The sequence below is a fragment of the Crocuta crocuta genome, unplaced genomic scaffold, assembly GCF_008692635.1.
Source record: "Crocuta crocuta isolate KB4526 unplaced genomic scaffold, BGI_CrCroc_1.0 scaffold262, whole genome shotgun sequence".
In the NCBI taxonomy this organism is placed as follows: Eukaryota; Metazoa; Chordata; class Mammalia; order Carnivora; family Hyaenidae; genus Crocuta; species Crocuta crocuta.
Window position 1 is genome coordinate 2,496,074 of NW_027528869.1, and position 19,791 is coordinate 2,515,864.

Sequence of the window (19,791 nt, forward strand, 5' to 3'; positions counted from 1 at the left end):
GGGTCGAAAATTAGACTCTGGAGTCAGACCAGGATCTGTGTAACATTGGACAGTATCTCTCCGTGCTTCAACCTCACTCGTGAAATGGGGGTAATAACTCATGGGTTGCTGTGAATCTGAAAGCAAGTAATGTCTGTAACAGTATCTACTGCAGCGTAGTTCACATAATGTGTGGCTGGTCTCACTTTTGCCAAATGGAGTTCATTTTATTTCTGAAATGCTTTCCATTTTATTTAGGTTGGGTTTTTTGGGGTTTTTTTTTTTTTTTTTTTTTTTTTTTTTTTTTTGTTGTTTTGTTTTTTTTTTAGAGATTTACACACAAATGCCCAGCTACCAAACAGATGAAAGAAAGAAACCTTTGAAACATCCATGTATCAAAAATGGAGTAACAGAATTATTTAACTTTTATAACAATTTCTGTTTTTAGAAATTATATAGATTTCTGTTATCCATTTTTCTTGTAAAATTTTGTGTTTAAAAAAAACTAATAGAAGTTCATAGTGTTTCTTACTTTTTGTTCTTATGGTACTTTGTTACTGTTCCTGTTTGGTGGGAGAGAGGTGGGTTTTGAGAGAGATCAGAATGGTCTTCCTTGAAGTTGAGGAAGGATAAGACATCTTAAGTTTATAAGTATTCTGAATAAACTTGTAAAAACATCTAAAACTAAAATAATTTACAAAAAAGAGGAAATTTTGTTTCTGGGGTGTTTCTGAGCTCTCATTAGGTTTTGTCTAAAATATGCTGTACATTCTAATCTATTTAAATTAGAGTGAGAAAGGGTTTTCAGAATTTCTAATTTACTACTAGACCAAATAGAACATAACACTTATCAGTGTCTGGAGCTGGCCCAGTTTTTAGTTGGAAATCCACTGCCCCCCCTTCCCCCAAAAGTATCTTTTGGTCCCTCTGAAGGCTCTGGCTGACTCAGGCTAAACATCTCCTTTGAATCCTTGACATAGCCTTACCCATGACTTCCAAAAGTGATCTCTGTAGAATAGTGGCCGAAGGGCTCCTAAGTGTTGCCACAGAGCTTGAAAAAGTCTGTAAGATACTATACCTCACCTGCCAAGTGATATTTTGGGACCTATCTGGAGTTCCTACTAGCTATATTTCAAGTTCAACTTGCTGCTTTCTGTAGTATACAATACCCAAGAAAGTAGCTAACCCTTGCAAAATAGCATTTAACTGGTAAGATTTCATGAATATAAATTCTAATTATCTAAAGTACTTTACTTAATAGCCACTAATTAAGTTTCATAAGACTCTGTAATTTCTTCTTTTAGGGGGGCCTACGTATTCCATTTATGGGGAAAGTTAGGCATAAAAGAGGCATAACAGTACAGAGTTTTGAGTATTTTCTGTAGTTCTCTGTATTGAATATCATGAGTCATGATGATGTATTATGAGTTATATTTCCATTATTGATGATACATTTTTCCTGTTTCATCTCTACAGTTTTTTTTTTAATTCCACCTACTGTGAAATGTTTGTAGAAGTATCTGTGTTTAGTGCTAGTGTTAACCAGGAAGGAGATCATGATAATGACCTTATGATTAACATCATGCATTAGCTAAATGAGCTAACTCAACATCTTGAATGCTCTTAAGATATTTATAATTTAATTTACAAACCCTGTAGTGTATTTATACTTTTAAAGTTTAAGTCAGTGAGCCCAACATTATGTGTTTTGAGCTTAATAACATTTTAAAAAGCACTTTACTGTCAGAATTTATTTTCATTTTTAAAAAAAATTTTTAATGCTTATTTTTGAGAGAGAGAGAGAGAAAGACAAAGCATTAGCAGGGGTAGGGGGAGAGGCAGAGAGGGAGACACAGAATGTGAAACAGGTTCCAGGCTCTGACTGTCAGCACAGAGCTCAGTGCAGAGCTCAAACTTAGGAACGGTGAGATCATGACCTGAGCTGAAGTCGGACGCTTAACCGACTGAGCCACTGAGGTGCCCCTACTGTCAGAATTTTAAAAAGCACTTAACTGCCAGAACCCCCAGAGCTTTATTATAATCACAGTGTTGGAATATATAAAAATTGGGAGGTTTGTTGCATTAGAAATTAGTTGGCCAGTTTTGAGGAGTAGGTGCTTAAATGGGAGTTCATATTTCTTTCTTCTGTAAGAATTGTACGGTGAGAGGTTAGGATCGGTTCCACAGGCAGCTGCCATTGAGAAGAAGGGAGAATAGTGGGAAAGTTACAGGGGAAATCAGCGTCGTAAAGGTTGAAAGCTCTGTCCAGTTGCTTCTTTCTTAGTGGTGGCAAGAATGCATGTCAATTCCTAGATGATGAGCAGATTGGATTTTGTGTCTAGCGAAGGTGTTTTCTTTTGCAAATGGCACTCTTTTCTAGCCACTTTTCATGTTTCATTACCTATATTGAAAGTGCTTCGGCAACAGGTTGAAAGGCTTAATGATTTTCCTTTCTTTAGTTGAGAAGCCAAGACAGTATCCTGAGCAGGAAGAAACGCCTGAGATGATGGTGGCCCGAATTGACAGAGATGTGGTAGGTCCGCCATTCATCTTCACATCATTCGCTTTTTTTCTTTGTTTTCTAAAGGGGAGAAAATGTCAACAGGGAAAATGAAGTTGGTTTAAATAAAGGAGTTTTGTGGAAAGTATATTTTCTCTCTCCATTGGTGGTTATGCCCTTTGAATTATTTCTTTATCTTAACTGTTTTTGCCTTTATGCCAGTATTGAATTAGTAGAATAGGGCTCTGATAGAGGAACTAGTATATTAACTGATTTACAAAGGAATTTAAGCTCAATTATCAGATTTGAGGGATTTTTAACTTTTCTGTAGTTTGTAATTCATAATTGAAATATCTTTCAAATATACTTTCATGACATTTATTGAAAAATATTTTAATGCCTGAAAAGTAAAAGTGGAATTCTTAAGGGTAGATATGTAAATTTTAACTCTTTATAAAGGATAGGGCTGTGTTTATTTTTGTTAGTCCATAGTAATTTACTTACACAATGACAGTGCCCTGTGATGTAATAATAAAATATGATCGTAATATAATTATTTTTATACTATACATACATTCCTAGCTTATTTGTAAACAAACACTTAGAGGAATTTGAAGTTTGGGACTTCATTTTTATATCACATCTTTAGTTATTACACTTAGAAGTTTATTGAATCCTGGTTTCTAGTCTTGTAAATTAGAAGAATGTCAGGTTTCACACAAAACAGAGAGTCATCTAAGACTGTAGTATATGAGATAAGATTGATCCAATAATCCCTGAAAGCATAATTCATCATTAATTCTATTTTGCCATGTAGAAACTCTTATTAATGATTATTATTCTAGGTTATCTATGTGTTTATTAGTTTATCACAACATTCTGTATACCTTTTTCCATGAAATAATACTGTCGGTACTTTATTGGGGCATTTATTAAAAAAAAAACAAAAATGCTCAGTGCTCTTCTAACAAAATATTTCTTAGAATTTTTTAGCCTAACTTTATGTGGGAGATCACTATGGGGAAATTAGAGTAATTGAAAATAATTAATAATCTGAATAGATACTGTGAATGCTTTCTTGACGGTATTGAAAATAGAACAAAATTAAGCTAAAGAAAAATGTAAATGTCAGACTTCAGCCACAGGTATAGGTATATTTAGTTTAATTCTTTTCTTGGAATTAGTGGTAAACTTAAAATTTGCATGTGGGAGGTATTTTTTCTTACTTTCTGATTTTCCTTTACTGACTAAAAGTATAAAGTCAAGGCAAAAAATTGTTTCATTTTGTTCTATATTTCATTCTGTATTTTCTAATTTCAGCAAATATTAAACCACATTTTGGATGATATTGAATTTTTTATCACAAAACTCCAAAAAGCAGCTGAAGCATTTTCTGAGCTTTCTAAAAGGAAGAAGACTAAGAAAGGTAAAAAGAAAGGACCGGGAGGTAAGTTAGATTTTCTTAATCTTCTAAAGACCTTTGAGAACTCCAGTGCTAGGCAGAGTTTCCGCCCTTGTGAACTGCTCAGTAAAACTCCACTGACTGTGGGCTAGGGTCCCTTTCTTATTTTGGGATAGCACCTGGGAGTTAGGCAGAGACTAAGATGAGCCCAGGGAGGAGTCCATTTTGGTTCAAAGTTGGCTTTAGTAAAGGAAGACTCTAGGATACTTCACCTAAATCACAGAGACTCTGAGATTCAGCTGATGACCATCTGTTTATAGTTTTAATTAGTGACTGCAAAATTAATGTCTGCTAAAGTCATAGCTCTGTTCTTCCCATATTTGGATGTATTTTATTGTAAATATAGAGCCTCATTATTTTGTTAGAAGTGTTGATTTTTTTCCCATTAAAATAGTTACCAAGGTCAGTGGATTTGAATTTTTTTTTTTTTTTTTTATCACAGAACTCCCAAACAATATGTTCAGGTCATATACAAGCAGTTTTTGAGTATGCTGTAGTTAGCTATTTAAAATGGCCTCCAAATATATAAATTTACAATTGTGGAACAGAATGAAATACATAACAGAATAGTAAGTAAATATCCCTTTCATGACACATGACTTCCCAGTCTTTCTCTACTAGCTCATGTCTATATCACAAGCATGTGACCTGTAGACTTGTTTTCCAGATGTGTACATCTGGATATACCTCACTTCCTTATATTCTGAAGTTAAGTATTATTGTTTCCTTACATCTCATACCCCTTATTCCTGCTGTATTCTTTAGTAAGGGTGTACTATCCTTTTGGTCACACAGATTCTTGTATGATTTCATTCTCTAGCTAACAACCAACATCAGTATTATTTTTTCAATGTGTTGGGGTTTTTAAATTCCTTTGCTTTATTTTTTGGTTGTTTTTTTTTTTTTTGAGAGAGAGAGCGAGCGTGAACAGGTGAGAGGGGCAGAGGGTGAGAGAGAGACTCCCAAGCAGGCTCCATGCTCAACACTAAACCTGACATAGGGCTCGATCTCATGAACTGTGAGATCCTGACGTGAGCCAGAATCAAGAGTCGATGCTTAGCCAGTTGAGCCACCCACATGTCACTTCAGTGTGTTTTATATCCAGTTGTTTTCATTTTCATTTGCAAAACTAGCGTCTGCTTCAAGCTGTCATCGTTTTTTTACTCAGCTCTTTAAGTAGGCTTCAAGCCTCCAGTCTTTTATTCTGGGAGGACAGTCGTCTTAAAGCTCTACGACAGTCACTTTGTTCTTCTGAAAAGCATGTTAATTCCATGTTCTGTTGATTTATGTCTAGTCTTCCCCCTGGTAGTCACCCACAATCTGACCTTGATCTACTTTTCCATTTTCATGTTTCTTTGCTTTAGTGTGTTGTTTCATGTACATATGGTTTCCTTTTTTCATGTTTTTTACTTATGCTGTTTTTATCCAACTATGGCATTTTCTTACCAAATTGTCATGTAACAAACCTTTCAAATCGTATCTAAAAAGCTACTTTCCCTGTGAAACATCTTTTAGGTGAACATCTTCCCATCTCCCAACGAAGTGCAGTCTCTTTCTATAGCCCTTCATTGGTGTACCTTTGTTACTTATCTGATTCATATCTTCTATTAGGTATTAAGGCCTTACAAAGCAGGGCCTATAATTTACACATTTAAAAAAATGTTTATTTATTTTGAGAGAGAACAGCAGGGAGAGGGGCTGAGGGAGAGAGAGAATCCTAAACAAGCTCTATGCTCAGTGCTATGCTCAGTGCAGAGCCTGATGTGGGGCTCAGTCTCGCGACCGTGAGATCATGACCTGAGCTGAAATCAAGAGTCAGATGCTTAACCAGCTGAGCCACCCAGGTGCCCCATAACTTACACATTTTTATAGTCTTTGCAATGATAAGCACAATAACTGGGACATAAAAGGGCTACAGTATAAGTTTATGGAATTGATGAGTAATTAGTAGTGTCTAGGGGTAGAAGTATCCATTTCAAATATAGAATTGTCTTTGTTACAGTCAGTCTATGAGATGTGGTAGAGTAGCTACGTAGCGTGGCGTCTGGTGTATCATCAAATTTTATAGACACAAATGTGTTCTTTTACTTTTTCTTTTAATATATTTTCTTAGAGCTTGGCTTTCATCTGTCCTTCTTCGGTTTATTTCTTTTAGAGGGTGTTTTAACTCTGCGGGCAAAACCTCCACCTCCTGATGAGTTTATTGACTGTTTACAAAAGTTTAAACATGGATTTAACCTTCTGGTAGGTGAAATTTATTTATGTATAACTAACAGAAACAAATGAAAGTAACCAAAGCCTAGCCAGGATGTTCTTGATTAAATTAAGAGATAAGCTTTTTTTTTATGGTGGGTTTTTTGGCATGTATGTCTTGATTTTCCTTGAATTAGGACCACAGATAGTAAAACCTATGTATCTGTGTGACTTATCAAAAAGGAATGATTCCTAACTTTTTAAAAATTAAATTTCCCTAATCTGACTTAACCTAGGCTGATTAATATACTAACACAGTGAAACTAGTGATAAGGAACTCTTCCTCTGAGTCTGTGTTGGACTTTCACGAGTATCTGTTTTTTTGCTTGATTGCATCATAGTAATATGTTTGTCTGTTTTCTTAATGCTACAGGCCAAACTGAAGTCTCATATCCAGAATCCGAGTGCAGCAGAGTTGGTTCATTTTTTATTTACTCCATTAAATATGGTAAGGCTTTGTTAATATAAGAAAGGAATCACTCTTAGTATGTTTTTGAACCCCACATGCCTGTCTGGAGATATCTGGACAGTTTTTCTTCGTCACCTTGCATGGATACTATTTCCCTTGGCATCTATGTACCCATCAAGAGTGTGCAATTTGAGAATTTGAAAGAACCTTAGAAATCATCTAGTTCAGATACCTTATTTTATAGCTGAGGAAACTCATGTCTCTGACAGTGCTAGGGAAATGCAAAGAAATAAAGATTTATCGGATGCTGGCATTTCAAGGTATACTAGTATATAATAGAAATGGCTATAATAATGTAAAAATTTTTCTCTTTCTCCCAAAATAGGCTAGACATGAGGAGGCACTGGTACTGGATGGAAGGCGTTGCTCATATATTTATGAATTCATAAACTGAGAGTCTGCTGTGTGCTTCGCATCATTCGTAGCTTATCAGGAACAAAACAGACATAAATTTTTACCCTCCTGGAACGTATGTTGTAGTATGGAGGGGCAGTCATTAACCTAAATACACACATAAATAATACATTTTGCTAAGAATAAGTGTTACTTGGAAAAATGCAGCAGGGACAGAGAACAGGGAGTATTGCAGGTGCATGCTCACGCAAGTACGCACACGTGTGTGTGAGGTGGAGTAGTACCCTTTCTTAGTAGGGTTAGTTAAGGTGAGAAGGTGTCATTTGAGCAAATGAAGTGAGGAATGAATCACGTGGATTTCTGAAAGAAGAGAATTCCATACAGAGAGCAGCTATTGTAAATGCTCTAGGGTGGTAATTGCAAATTTTTCTCCTGGAATAAGTTAAGTATTGTGACTGGAACAGAATGAGGGAGATCTTAATTAGGAGATGAGGTCAGCAAAGAAATGGGAGGTCCTATTTTGTTGGTCCTTGTAGGTGATTGTGAAACCTTTTACACTTGGAAGGTTTTTGCCAAAAGGATTGCTCTGTCTATAACACTTGGAAATCTAGGGGAAGAAGGGACTGGCATGGTTATTAAAATAATCCAGATTGGAGATGATGGTGTTTGGATCAAGTAGGGTTAGAGGTTGTCAGAAGGAGCCCGATTCTGGTTATAAATCATAGAAGCAACACTTTTGCGGTAGATTGGATGTGCTGATGCAAGAGCCAAGGGTATCTCCCAAGTTTGGCCTGTGAGTGGAGAGATGGCCTAATTATTAACCAAGAGGTAGAAAACAATAGGTAGGACATATTTTTTTTGGAGGAACGTAAGGAATTCAATTTTAGACCTGTCAAAACATCGTTATGTCTAGATTGAAAAATCTGGTTTGGAGGTTGAATATACGAATTTAGAGTTCAATCGAGAAATCAGGACTGGAGATACATGTTTGAGGATCATCTATAAATAGGAGGCATTTAAAGCCATGAAATTTTCACCAAGATAGTAGTTATAAATAAAGAAGAGGAATAAGGATTGGTGGAGCCCTGGGCAGTGTCATTGTTAGGAGAATGGAAAAGGCCAACAAAGAAGATTGAGAAGAAGCAGGCAGGTAAGTCAGGGAAAAAAATAAAATAAGAATGTTATGGTATTCTGGAAGCCAAATGAAGAAAATGTTTCCAAGAAGAAGAATTGAACAACTGTCTCAGATATCTTCTGTGGTGGAAGCTGCTTCTACGTCCATGTTCTTGTTACAGCTGTACGAAGGCAGAGGAAGAGAATTTCTCTTTAAGGAGGTGACCCTGAACTTAAACAGATAATTTCTGCCTTGTCCAGTTGGCTGAATGTTCTCATGTAGCCACACTGAACACCAGAGTCATATAGTCTCCATCTGTATTGGTTCATCTAAAATGTAGGGGCTTCTCTCTCTAGAAGGAAGAAGAGAGTGGACAGTAAGGAACACTTAGTGGTCCTTACATTGCCCACTGTATGTCAGGTGAGTGTTAGGCACATTTTTTCTTCTCCCCAGAAAACCCCCTTCTCATACATGTATATCTTTATATAAGGCATAATTTTAAAAGATGTTTTTAATGCATATTTTTGAGAGAGAGAAACACCGTGCGAGTGGAGGAGGGTAGAGAGAGAGGGAGACACAGAATCTGAAGCCGGCCCTAGGCTCTGAGCTGTCAGCACAGAGCCCAACACGGGGCCTGAACCCAGAGACCATGAGATCATGACCTGAGCCGAAGTCAGACACTTAACCGACTGAGCCACCCAGGCGCTCCATTAAGGTATAATTTTTGAAGCTAAAAAAAGGGTGTGTTGGAGACAATTCCCTTTGTAGAAGAGTTAGATGTTCCTATGAGTTTACCCAGCAAAAGTTTATACTCCTTGCGTCATAGGCCAGGATCCAGGATACACATCTTCATTTTCTACCTTATATGGTATGACAGTATACTTTTTATATTTCTTATACCTGCAAATGTTGTAATAGCAATTGTTCCAAGCTGACTTTATGTACAACCATCTTGTCCTACAGGACAGCTAGGAGAATTCGCTGGAATAATATTCAAGAGTACACAAAACTGTGCTGGGGTTTGGGCAAAGCATGGCAGCAGAAAGCGGCTGGAAGCATTGTTGGTCCCACATACAGACAGATAGGAAAAGAGACTGGGCTACAAATCACTTTTTTCTACAGTTCCACCAACTAGCTAGGCCATTCCCATTTTGTGGGAGGACAAGTGAGCAAGGAGTAGAAAGAAGGCAGAACCTCTTTGTTTTAAATACTTCCAGGAGAACAGAGTTCCTGTTTTCTGGGCTAAGGCAAGCACGGGTGGAATGGTTGTGAATCGCTGTGTCTGTCAGAAGAGCAAATGGTTGTTTTGAAGAATGACAATAGCAGTAATGATCATTGTTAGTAGTGTGTGATTGTTTTGTGTATTATTTCTTTTTAAAAAAATTTTTAATGTGTTTATTTGTGTGTGTGTGAGAGAGAGAGAGAGAGAGAGACAGTGTGAGCAGGGGAGGGTCAGAGAGAGAGGGAGATACAGAATCTCAAGCAGGTTGCAAGCTCTGAGCTGTCAGCACAGAGCCTGATGCAGGGCTTGAACCCACAAACTGTGAGATCATGACCTGAGCCGAAGTCGGATGCTTAACCGACTGAGCCACCCAGGTGCTCCTGTTTTGTGTATTATTTCTATGGCTGTTTTTTAATGAGTGAGAACTATATGAAGCCAATAAATTTAATTAATTTTGGTTTATGGCATATGAACAATATGGTTTGAGTTCTCTAATATTTATCAAAAATGGAGCAAATTCAAATGCATTTTTCATGGAAACTTTTACTTGATTATCAGAAAAAATGAGAAAAGCAAAATCCAAGTTACACAAAGGAATAATAAATCTTACCCTTTCCCCAAGGGCAACTAGACAAGACCTGAAGTAGAATTTGAAATGAATATTGCTTTACAAACATAGGAAAGTAACATTATCAGCATAAATGTTAGAACTGGCAATAAAAGATTAGAAGATGAAAGTCCAAGACTACATCAGTAATTTATGAATGCTCCCATATGTTGTTGCTATATATAGAACATCAAATTTCTACTCGTCTAGTTACTGTTGAATAATTCTTGTTTTATAAGCTCTTTTAAAAATTAGATCAAGGCCATTCATATGCAAAGAAGCCCATTAACAAAATTTATATTGTTCCTTTTAAAAAATATTTCTTTTTCAGAGAGAGAACGAGTGTGTGTGTGTGTGTGTGTGTGTGTGCGCGCGCGCGCTCGCGCACATGTGCACGTGTGCATTTGAGGGAGGGGCAGAGAAAGAGGGACATAGAGAATCCCAAGCACTGTTAGTGCAGAGCCTGACTCTGGGCTTGAACTCTCAAACCGTGAGATCATGACCTGAGCTGAAATCAAGAGTTGGACACTTAACCCACTGAGCCACCAGATCCCCCTCTATTGCTTATTCTTTTAACACGTTTGATACTGTCTTACTTTGAGTATTAGGAAGTGTCGGTTACAGAGCACATTTTTGCTGCCTTCTCCTTCTTTGCAAACTCTTCCACACATTATAAGTATATGTATAATCATTACACAGAGGAAAACTCTAAGATAATGGGACCGGTGTCCCTAACACGTAGAAATTAGCCTTTGTGATCAGGCTGCATATCTGTAAATATGATTTATTTTATCTTTGTTTTTCATTAAAACTGACTCCTTATTAATGGTCTCGCCAATCAGAATATGTCTCTTGCTCTTTTAATGTTCTGCCTGCAGAGCCCCAGGCATCTTACTTGGATAGGAGTCGCGGGAAGGAACGTTCCTAAGGGGCCTAGTACCAGCCACACCGAACTGAATGGCTTTAACCCTTACAAAGCCTGCCATCTGCCTGCACCACCCGCACACCGGCCTGCCCCCAGCACACGGGCCTGCCCGCCTGCCTAACATCCCTTCTGGGGACGCGGGGGGGCTGTGTCTTGTAGCTTTTTATTTACGTTTCTTTTGTTTCATTCCCTCCTCCCTCTGTTGACCCAAAGATTTAAAAATCCCTTTACTCTTAGATTTTACTCCTTAACTTTTCTTTCTTAATCATCCCTACCCATTTACTAAAAGTGCTTATAGGGCTAGGAAGTAAGAAAATTACATGCCAAGGAGTCAGGGTGGGTTTTGTTCTCAAGTAAGAGTCAACTTCCCTCCTTATCTTTGATCTTGTCTTTCACTGATTCTCACTCATCCCTCTGACACTTGTGTTTTCTGCAGTTCAGTTGGTCCAAGTCCTCACGGGAGGGAAAACTGAAGAATAAGCCATAAGTTAAAATGTAGTATGTCACTGATACACATACATTGTTCTGGGGACGGTGAGGTGCCTCAGAACTATGTTGTGAGGTTAAGAAGGGCTTCCTGGAAGAGGTGGTACCAGAGCAGAGTTCTGGGTGATGAAGGAAGGGCCTCATGGGGAACTGGGAAGCAGCATGTGCAGACACGCAGGGGCACACGGTAGCGTGGCGTGCTCAGGACACTTGGGCGGCTGGGGAGAAGCTGACTCTTGGTCTGAAGCCATTCAAAAACAAAAATCCCTTTTTTCTTGTGCCATATCTCTGGGAAAGTGACATTTTTATAAAAGGGCTCTGGTTTCTGCTTGAGGAGATAACTACCATTCTTTAGCCAGGAAATAGCCTTTGAGAAGTCAATTTGGAGCAGTTTCCAGACATACACTTATCATCGTTTTGTTTATCAGAGAGTTGCACCTGTTTGTTTGTTTCTGCTAGTCATTAAATTATCCATTTTAAATCAGGACGATTTCCTAGAATTAAATTCTGGGAAAAACTACCATAGATTCAGAGCATCACTTCTCATTCTCTCAGTTTTCTCTCTGGGTCCTTTTATTTTTGTATGTCTTTATACACACTACGAGAGGCTATTAACTTGAGACTTATTTCTCTCTATAGTATTCCGTTATTGAGCCATATTTTTCAAGTTGGGGATAATAGATTTGCCAGGAAAGATACATGTACCCTTTTTTTTTTAAAGCAAAAAATCAGAGATAGTTAAACCACCTGACTTAGAATTCTCTGGATAGTCATTAGTATTTTCCAGGGAAGATACAGTCCTAGGCAGCCAATAGACAGATCCTGTGAAAGCCATTAAACTATTAACTTTTCATTCTGGATTATTAGGCACTATTAGCCTGGGAAAGTTGACTTAAGCCGTTTTTCATGCAGTAGTACACTGCACAATGTCAAAATTTGAGTATATAAAAACAGTTGTTTTGGGCATAGATTTTACATATTTTGAAAATATACAAGTAATCATCATCTTGCTAAAAAATGATTTATTATCATTTTAGGTGGTGCAGGCCACAGGAGGTCCTGAACTAGCCAGTTCAATACTCAGCCCCCTGTTGACTAAGGACACAATTGATTTCTTAAATTATACTGTCAACGCTGATGAAAGGCAGCTGTGGGTGTCACTGGGCGAAACTTGGATGAAAGCCAGGTAAGCGTGTATGAGTTTAATACCTATAACACTCTAAGTACTGTTCTTCGTCATCACATGAATCTAATGAGGCATTACAGATAAAAAGCCTAAACCCTTAAAAAGCCAGTCTAGTGGAGAAGATACAAAGTATGTGCAGTGTAAGGCACGTTAAGTACCAGGAGTGACACATAGATTGCTGTTGTTTGGCAAGGCGGAGCCATCAGGAAGAGGATTTAAGAGAAGGGTAGTTAGCTTTCAGAGAAGGGCTGGCATTTAAATCAATAGATAATAATAGTATATTTTATAATATATATGTACACACTATACATATAATGTTGGCTAAGCCCTCGTCCATGAACTTTATAGAGGTCCTGTTGTTATCCCTATTTTACAGATATGGAAACTGAGGCATAGAGTGGTTGACTAATTTGCTCAAAGCCATGTAACTCTTAAGTGGCAGATCTGCGATTTGTATTCAGGCAGTCTGGCCTGGGAGCTGATGTTCATAATTATTTTGCTGTGCTGCCTCTCGGTAGGATGAGTAGGATTCCCACGAATACATAGTAGGGAAAGGTTTTTTTTCTAATAGAGAAGCACAAATGAAGGCATGAAGCAAGAAGTCAAGAGAATGGAGAATCAATATGGGTTTAGGTGGCAGATAAACTTCAGGTCGCAGGTGCTGGTGGAAAAGGGAGAGAGGAGAAATGGTGTTAAACGAGGCACATGGAAGTGAGCAGGTGGGCTCTGAAGGCTCCCACTGCCATGCTAACGAGTGGGAAAAGATTCTCTAGGCTGCAGAAAACCAATAGCTTTGTGAATAGGAGTGTGACATAATCACATCCGTGTTTTAGTAGCATCAGAGCTCAGCACGGATAAGGACAAAGGAAACTAGAGGCAAGGAGGCCCCTGGGGATGATGATGCTATAGTGGACAATGTTAGTCCACCTTCTCTGGGTCTAGAACACTAGTAGCAGGAATGGAAAGAAGGGGTGGTCATATGAAACATTGTATCTTGTCAGTAAAGTGGTTGTGGGAGACCAATCATTAACATTGCATCATTGATTATTGCAGCACTAAAGTTTTTCGGAGCAAAGCAAGTTACAAAAATATTTCTCATTTTATGACACTGAATAAATAATTTTTGCATTCCTTATCTGAATCTTTTTATTTCTTTCACTACTTAGAATAAGCTTAAAAAAAAACTTGGTTAAACAGATTTCTTACATCTATTAGATGCTTGCAGGTTATGATCTTATGATAAGCCTAGGTGGGATCTTTTAGTATTTTCACATGAAACTTACTAATTTAATCAGATCTCCTGGTACAAAAATATACCAGACTTTAAAATTTCTTGGTTTTGGGTCCTACCTCAAAATGAGAAAATGAATGACCATTGGAAAAAACTACTCAAAAGGAAATACATTGTTAGCTCTTAACATGAGAAATGGTCATTTCAGATCCTAATTGTTAAGCGTATTAGGAAAAGAATATACTGATTTAAAAACTCAGAAAGATCAAAAAAAATCATGAAGGTACTTAATAAGCTGAATAAAATGGTTCGTTTTATCATAATAGAATATAACCTGAAGAATTAATCTTTCACTTGTGAAAGATAAAACAACACAATATGGCAGAAATGAATCTATAATTTGTGTCCCAGTTATTTTTGTGGTTCATGAGTGATTAGGAGCTTGTAGAAATAAGTCTCACTCAGAGTCATTAAATAATGAATGGGTAATGATTATGATTCCAGATTAGTCCTAACTTGATTTCACTGATTAAAGCCTAGCTGATAAATTTAATTTATCAAATTGCTAATGTTTCATTTAGGGGACTTACTATTACTTAAAAAAAGCATACACATTAAGAACATTCTCTGTTTTATCTCTTTAGAAAGGTATGTCTGATACCAGGAGGGTTCATTATGATGAGAGGGAAGGGAAGGGAAGGGAAAGATGAGAATCTGAAACTACTTCAGATACAAGAGAAGTTCATGTTCTAAGTACTTTTAACACTTCTGGCCTCACACTCCCTTTCCAGTTTTTCAAAACCTATATCCATGTAACAAAGCTGAATGAGTGGAGAATTTGAGGCAACGTAAAGAAAACAGATCATGAAGCAGAACACAGTCTTCATTTTGTTGGTAGTACAGTCTAGCATAAGTGTGTTTCCTTTCCCTTTCTGAGTGGAGAGAGGGCAGGTTAGGTATGCTTTGTTTTTATTTGTTGGGTTTTTTTTTTAATGTTTATTTCTGAGAGAGAGAGAGAGGCAGAGAGACAGAGCATAAGCTGGGGAGGGGCAGAGAGAAAGGGAGACACAGAATCTGAAGCCGGCTCCAGACTCTGGGCTGTCGGCATAGAGCCTGATGGGAGACTTGAACTCACGGGCCGAGAGACATGACCTGAACTGAAGTTGGATGCTCAGCCGACTGAGCCACCCAGGCGCCCCTGTTTTTGTTTTTTGTGGCTAACCTTACTGAAAGTAATTTTGGACATAACGTCCCTCTACAGAGCAGAGTGGCCAAAAGAACAATTTATTCCACCATATATTCCGCGGTTCCGCAACGGTTGGGAGCCCCCAATGCTGAACCTCATGGGAGCGCCGATGGAACAAGATCTTCATCAGCTGGCCGAGTCTGTGGCAAATGTAGCAGAACATCAGCGCAAACAAGAGACAAAAAGATTATCCACAGAGGTAAGGTTTTCAACATCACTTTTTGTAGAAATCTGTACATTCTCTTATAATTCTGATTGTGAATTCTAGTATTATTGATCTGGAGATTGTTCTAGAACCAATGACTGAATGTCCTGCTGCCCTTAGTTACCTCTCCGCTCTTTATCCTTGTCGTAACAGTTGCTCTGTTTCCCTCTGAAGCCCAGTCCCAGCCCATCTCATTCTTTACAGCCTGCCAGCCCTCACCCCTGCCCACCGGCCAGGGCTCCCTGAACCCTGGTGATCCAGTCTCAATTTCTGAGTGCCTAGTTTCTCTCCTTGTCAGGGTATTGCTCTGTTGCCTCTTGGCTTGTTCTGTTTTTCCCATCCATCATCATACCCTTAAGACAGCTTCCTGGGGCACCTGGGTGGCTCAGTCAGTGAAGCTCACGTCATGATCTCACTGTCAGTGAGTTCAAGCCCCGTGTTGGCCTCTGTGCTGACAGCTCAGAGCCTGGAGCCTGCTTCAGATTCTGTGTCTCCCTCTCTCTCTGCCCGTCTCCCACTCATGCTCTGTCTCTCCCTGTCTCTCAGAAATGTTAAATAAAAATTTAAAAAAGACAGACCTAGGTCTCCTAACCTGTCCCAAGCAGCTTTTTCCCAAATGTCCGATTTCTTTCCTCCTCTCTCCCTCCCTCCCGCCCCTCTTCCTCCTCCCTCCCTCTCTTCCTTCCTTCCTTTCATCTACTTCTAAACACTGGAGCCCTCCCAGCCTGGCTAGAAGGCCAGAGTTTCTCCTGGATTCAGTCCCTGGGCTCAAATGGTCATTTCTAACAGTATCATACCTTGAAAAGAAACAAAATTTATTGTACCTTTTAAGTATTTAGTGAGCTTTAGGGTAATAACCTATTTTGGGGAGCCAATTGAGGGACTGAAATTGGGTATGTTATCCCTTCACATCTCTTAAAAATGACTTTTCTGTGATTTTCTTATTCTGTCAGAAAATTAATTAAACATAGCTTAAAGCTGAACCAAACCAAATAGGATGATGAGAACCCGAAGAATTAGGTGAATGAGGTCTGTTTGGAGAAGAAACGATAAATGATGACTAGATCCCCCTGAGGTCCTGTTTGTTTCCTTTATTTAATTCCCTAGATAAATTTTCTCAGACTGCTGTGGGTATTCATAGCAAATATCATATGAAGGAATGATTAGCAAACTAGAGTAAATCTTCACTTTTCAGGGAAAACACTTATATAAATTTAAAAAATCATTCCCTTGGACAATAACCATAATATTATAGAAGACTGGTTAAATTCCAAAACTTTAAAAATGAAGCACATGCACTGCTTTGAAGATCTGTTTTTTCCTGATGTAATTGTTTTTCCTCTGGCGCATATGAGGGTAGAGTCTCTAACTGCCTGTCCTTCTAAATGAGTGAGGAAGAAGATGACCTCACAGTCCTTTGCCTTGGTGGCAGACACACATCCCTCTCCAGACCTCATCACTGTGGATTCCCTTTCCTCATAGAGGGCAACTTTTCTAGAGGAAAAAAAGATGTAATCAAACATGAAATTATGATACACGTGTTGTTGCTATAGTTACAGCGGACTCTTTTCAATTCACAGAAATTTCTAGCTTACAGTCTTTATATCTTAAATAAGAAAACATCCACTTAGTAATGTGTGCCTCAGAAATTCACTTCTGTGAGTTCTTTTTCAGTTTGTGTGTTTAAAGAGAGAGTAATGTGTTCTGGGCTCCTGGGGTAAAAGTTGTGTACTCTCACTGAATAAGTAATTTCAAAGGAAGAATTATTGAGAATCTTTCCTTATAATGAGTTATCACTTTCCTGTTGTAAACTGTGTGCCATTTTATGGCTTAAGTACTTATTCCGAGGTTTTAAAGAAATGAAATGAAAAGTGCCTGCTAGCTCTTTTAGGAGAATTGATGCCTTAAGAATTTGCTGGAAAAGAGGCCAAGTAATGGTGATTTAAAATACATAAAAATGCAATCATCCCTAGAAGAGGAACTTTATTATATTTTATTGCTACTAAAATAAATGCATTCAGGACAAGACTTGGATGATTCAGGATCTGGTGGCTCTGTTTAGAATCGAAAGGCACAGGTGACGTGGGGTGTCAAGTATGGGTAACAGTACTCAGCTTCTTTACTTCCTCTGAACCGGCAACAGCCCTTGACGAGGTTGTGTGTGTAGTCATCACGGTTAGTCATTTGTCATCATTTCTCTCCTCCCTCCCAACATTCCCAGTCACTGTCAGGACCCAGTGATCTCACGCTGGCTGACCTCACTCTGTTCTGTTCAGAGTTAGCCAAAGGTGAGGGTGATTCTACCAGGTTCCTGCACTTCGCCCTTCATAGCAGTCTTTAATACGAAACTGCCTAACCATCTAGTGCCTCTGCTCTCAACCAGGGAAATGAGAAACCGAATTAATTAAGCTACTTACTTATTTTATTTTTAATTTCAGCTTTATTGAGGTATATAATTGAAAATCCTAAGATACTTAAGGTGTTCATCTGGTGATTAGATACACATTGTAAAAGGACTCCCCCATCTCGTTAATTAGCACATTGACACATCTGTCACCTCACATACTTCCCTTTTTTCATCTTTTGGTGAGAACGTTTAAGTTCTACTCTCTTGGCAGATTTCACTTATACCCTATAGTGTTATCAGCTGTTTTCACCATGTTTTACATTAGATCTTCAGACTTTATTCACTTACAGCTGTTTCTACCCCTTTACCAACTTTCTCCCTGTTTCCCCCAGCCCTTGGTAACGACTTTTCTACTCTGTGTCTATGAATTTGACTTTGTTTTTTCTTTTTACGGATTTCACATATAAGTGCTATCATTCAGTATTTGTCTTTTTCTGTTTGGCTTATTTCATTTAGCAGAATGCTTTCAAAGTCCATCCGTGTTGTCGCACACAACAAGATTTCCTTCTTTCGCGTAGCTGAGTAATACTCCGTTGTATATTTATACCACATCTGTATCCGTTCATCTGTTAATGGGCATTTAGGTTGCTTCCCTACTGTGAACAGTGCTGCAGTGAACATGAGGATGTGGATACCTCATTTCCTGTAGTGTTAAACCCAATAGTGAAACTAGTGAACAGTATGATAGTTCTGTTTCTCATTTTTTGAGAAGCCTCCATACTGTTTTCTGTAGCCGCTGCACCAATTTACATTCCCACCAACAGTGTACAGCGGTTTCCTTTTTTCCCCCCACATTCTCACCAATAGTTATTATCTCTTGTCTTTTTGATGATACCCACCCTAACAGATGTGAGGTGACATCTCATTGTGATTCCGATTTACATTTCCTTGATGATTAGAGATGTTGAGAACCTTTTCATGTACCTGTTGGCCATTTTGTACTCCTCCTCTGGAAGGATGTCTGTTCAGTTGCTCTATCCATTTTTTTAATTGGACTGGGTTTTTTATTTGTTTGTGTTTGGTTGGTGGTTGGTTGGGTTTTTTGGTTTTTGTTTTTGCTCTTGAGCTATGAGTTCTTTATATATTTTGGACTTTTAGTCCTTATTATATATATGATTTGCAGATATTTTCTCTGAGTCTGTAAGTTACCTTTTAATTTTGTTGATGATTCAAGCTAAGGTATTTAAATGATAAGAATTGCTTCTTTGTATGTTACATGCAGTCAGTGTATTCCAGTGAAATATATTCCAGAGGGGTAGTATAATGTGAGTATTTTGACATCCACACTAGTCCATTCAAGAAACCCCACCCACTCTGTCTGTGTTTATCCCTCTCCAGCCAACTCTGTCATTAGGATGAACTGTAGTAAACATGTATCCAACACTTTTCTAAGACATTTCCAGTTTCAAATATTCTGCCCCAGTGAGTTCATAAACACATTCAGTAGCCAAACACTTCCATTGCTTCAAGGTCTGTTGTGCATCTCCTGTACTCATTTCCCATAAAGAAAGAGTTAAAAATCTTTATATGAATTTTGAAAATATTTTTATTTACTTATTTTTTTGGTCTTTCTTTCCTTGTTTTTTCCTCATAGCTTTCAAACCATGGTGCTCACTGGCACCCATAGACCTCAGCTCCCCCTTCTGGTAGCACCTAGTAGGCTCATGTGAGAATTGTCTTAAATATAAAAAAAGAAATTACTCCAGCATTATCTTACCCTGGACTGCTGACTCTCAAGATCAGTATGTTTCTGCCTTTCTGTATTTTCCTCAATTGTAAATCTGATAAGAGTGCTGCCATTAAAAAAAAAAAAATAGTGACTGTGTACATTTAAAAAATGAGAGGGTGCTATAATTTTAATACACAGAGTTTAGATGATTTTCAGGTGACATTTACTTTGTTAGAGTGGTAAAGGTCTGTTCCTTAAACTCAGAGAGCAAGGGGGAAGAGTTTTATTGTTGTTTTAAAACCAATTTATTTTATATAAATTGTTAATGTCTCCCTAATACCAAAATCACCTTTAACGGAATTCCTGAGAAAAGAATGTATCGCTTGTATACCCGGCTAGTTTTTAGAATTAAGATTTAGGTTTTGTACTAATGACTTTTCCTGTTATAAATAGGTTTTTGATCAAAATAATGTATC

At 38.1% G+C, this 19,791-nt stretch overlaps 1 protein-coding gene and 1 long non-coding RNA gene across 3 annotated transcripts in view; one reads left to right on the forward strand and one right to left on the reverse strand.

The window, feature by feature from the left end:
- EPS8 (EGFR pathway substrate 8, signaling adaptor) overlaps window positions 1-19,791 on the forward strand; it is a 125,073-nt gene that overhangs the window by 81,653 nt on the left and 23,629 nt on the right. For both annotated transcript variants that reach the window (XM_077756424.1, XM_077756425.1), the window contains exons 9-14: window positions 2,439-2,512; window positions 3,800-3,926; window positions 6,097-6,185; window positions 6,568-6,642; window positions 12,409-12,557; window positions 15,050-15,233. In XM_077756424.1, coding sequence (XP_077612550.1) covers window positions 2,439-2,512; window positions 3,800-3,926; window positions 6,097-6,185; window positions 6,568-6,642; window positions 12,409-12,557; window positions 15,050-15,233 — 698 coding nt within the window. The remainder of the gene's footprint in view (window positions 1-2,438; window positions 2,513-3,799; window positions 3,927-6,096; window positions 6,186-6,567; window positions 6,643-12,408; window positions 12,558-15,049; window positions 15,234-19,791) is intronic.
- Window positions 1-19,791, reverse strand: part of LOC144225259 (uncharacterized) — a 43,364-nt gene that overhangs the window by 1,617 nt on the left and 21,956 nt on the right. The window contains exon 4 of the long non-coding RNA XR_013333256.1: window positions 2,381-2,560. This is a non-coding gene — a long non-coding RNA (uncharacterized LOC144225259). The remainder of the gene's footprint in view (window positions 1-2,380; window positions 2,561-19,791) is intronic.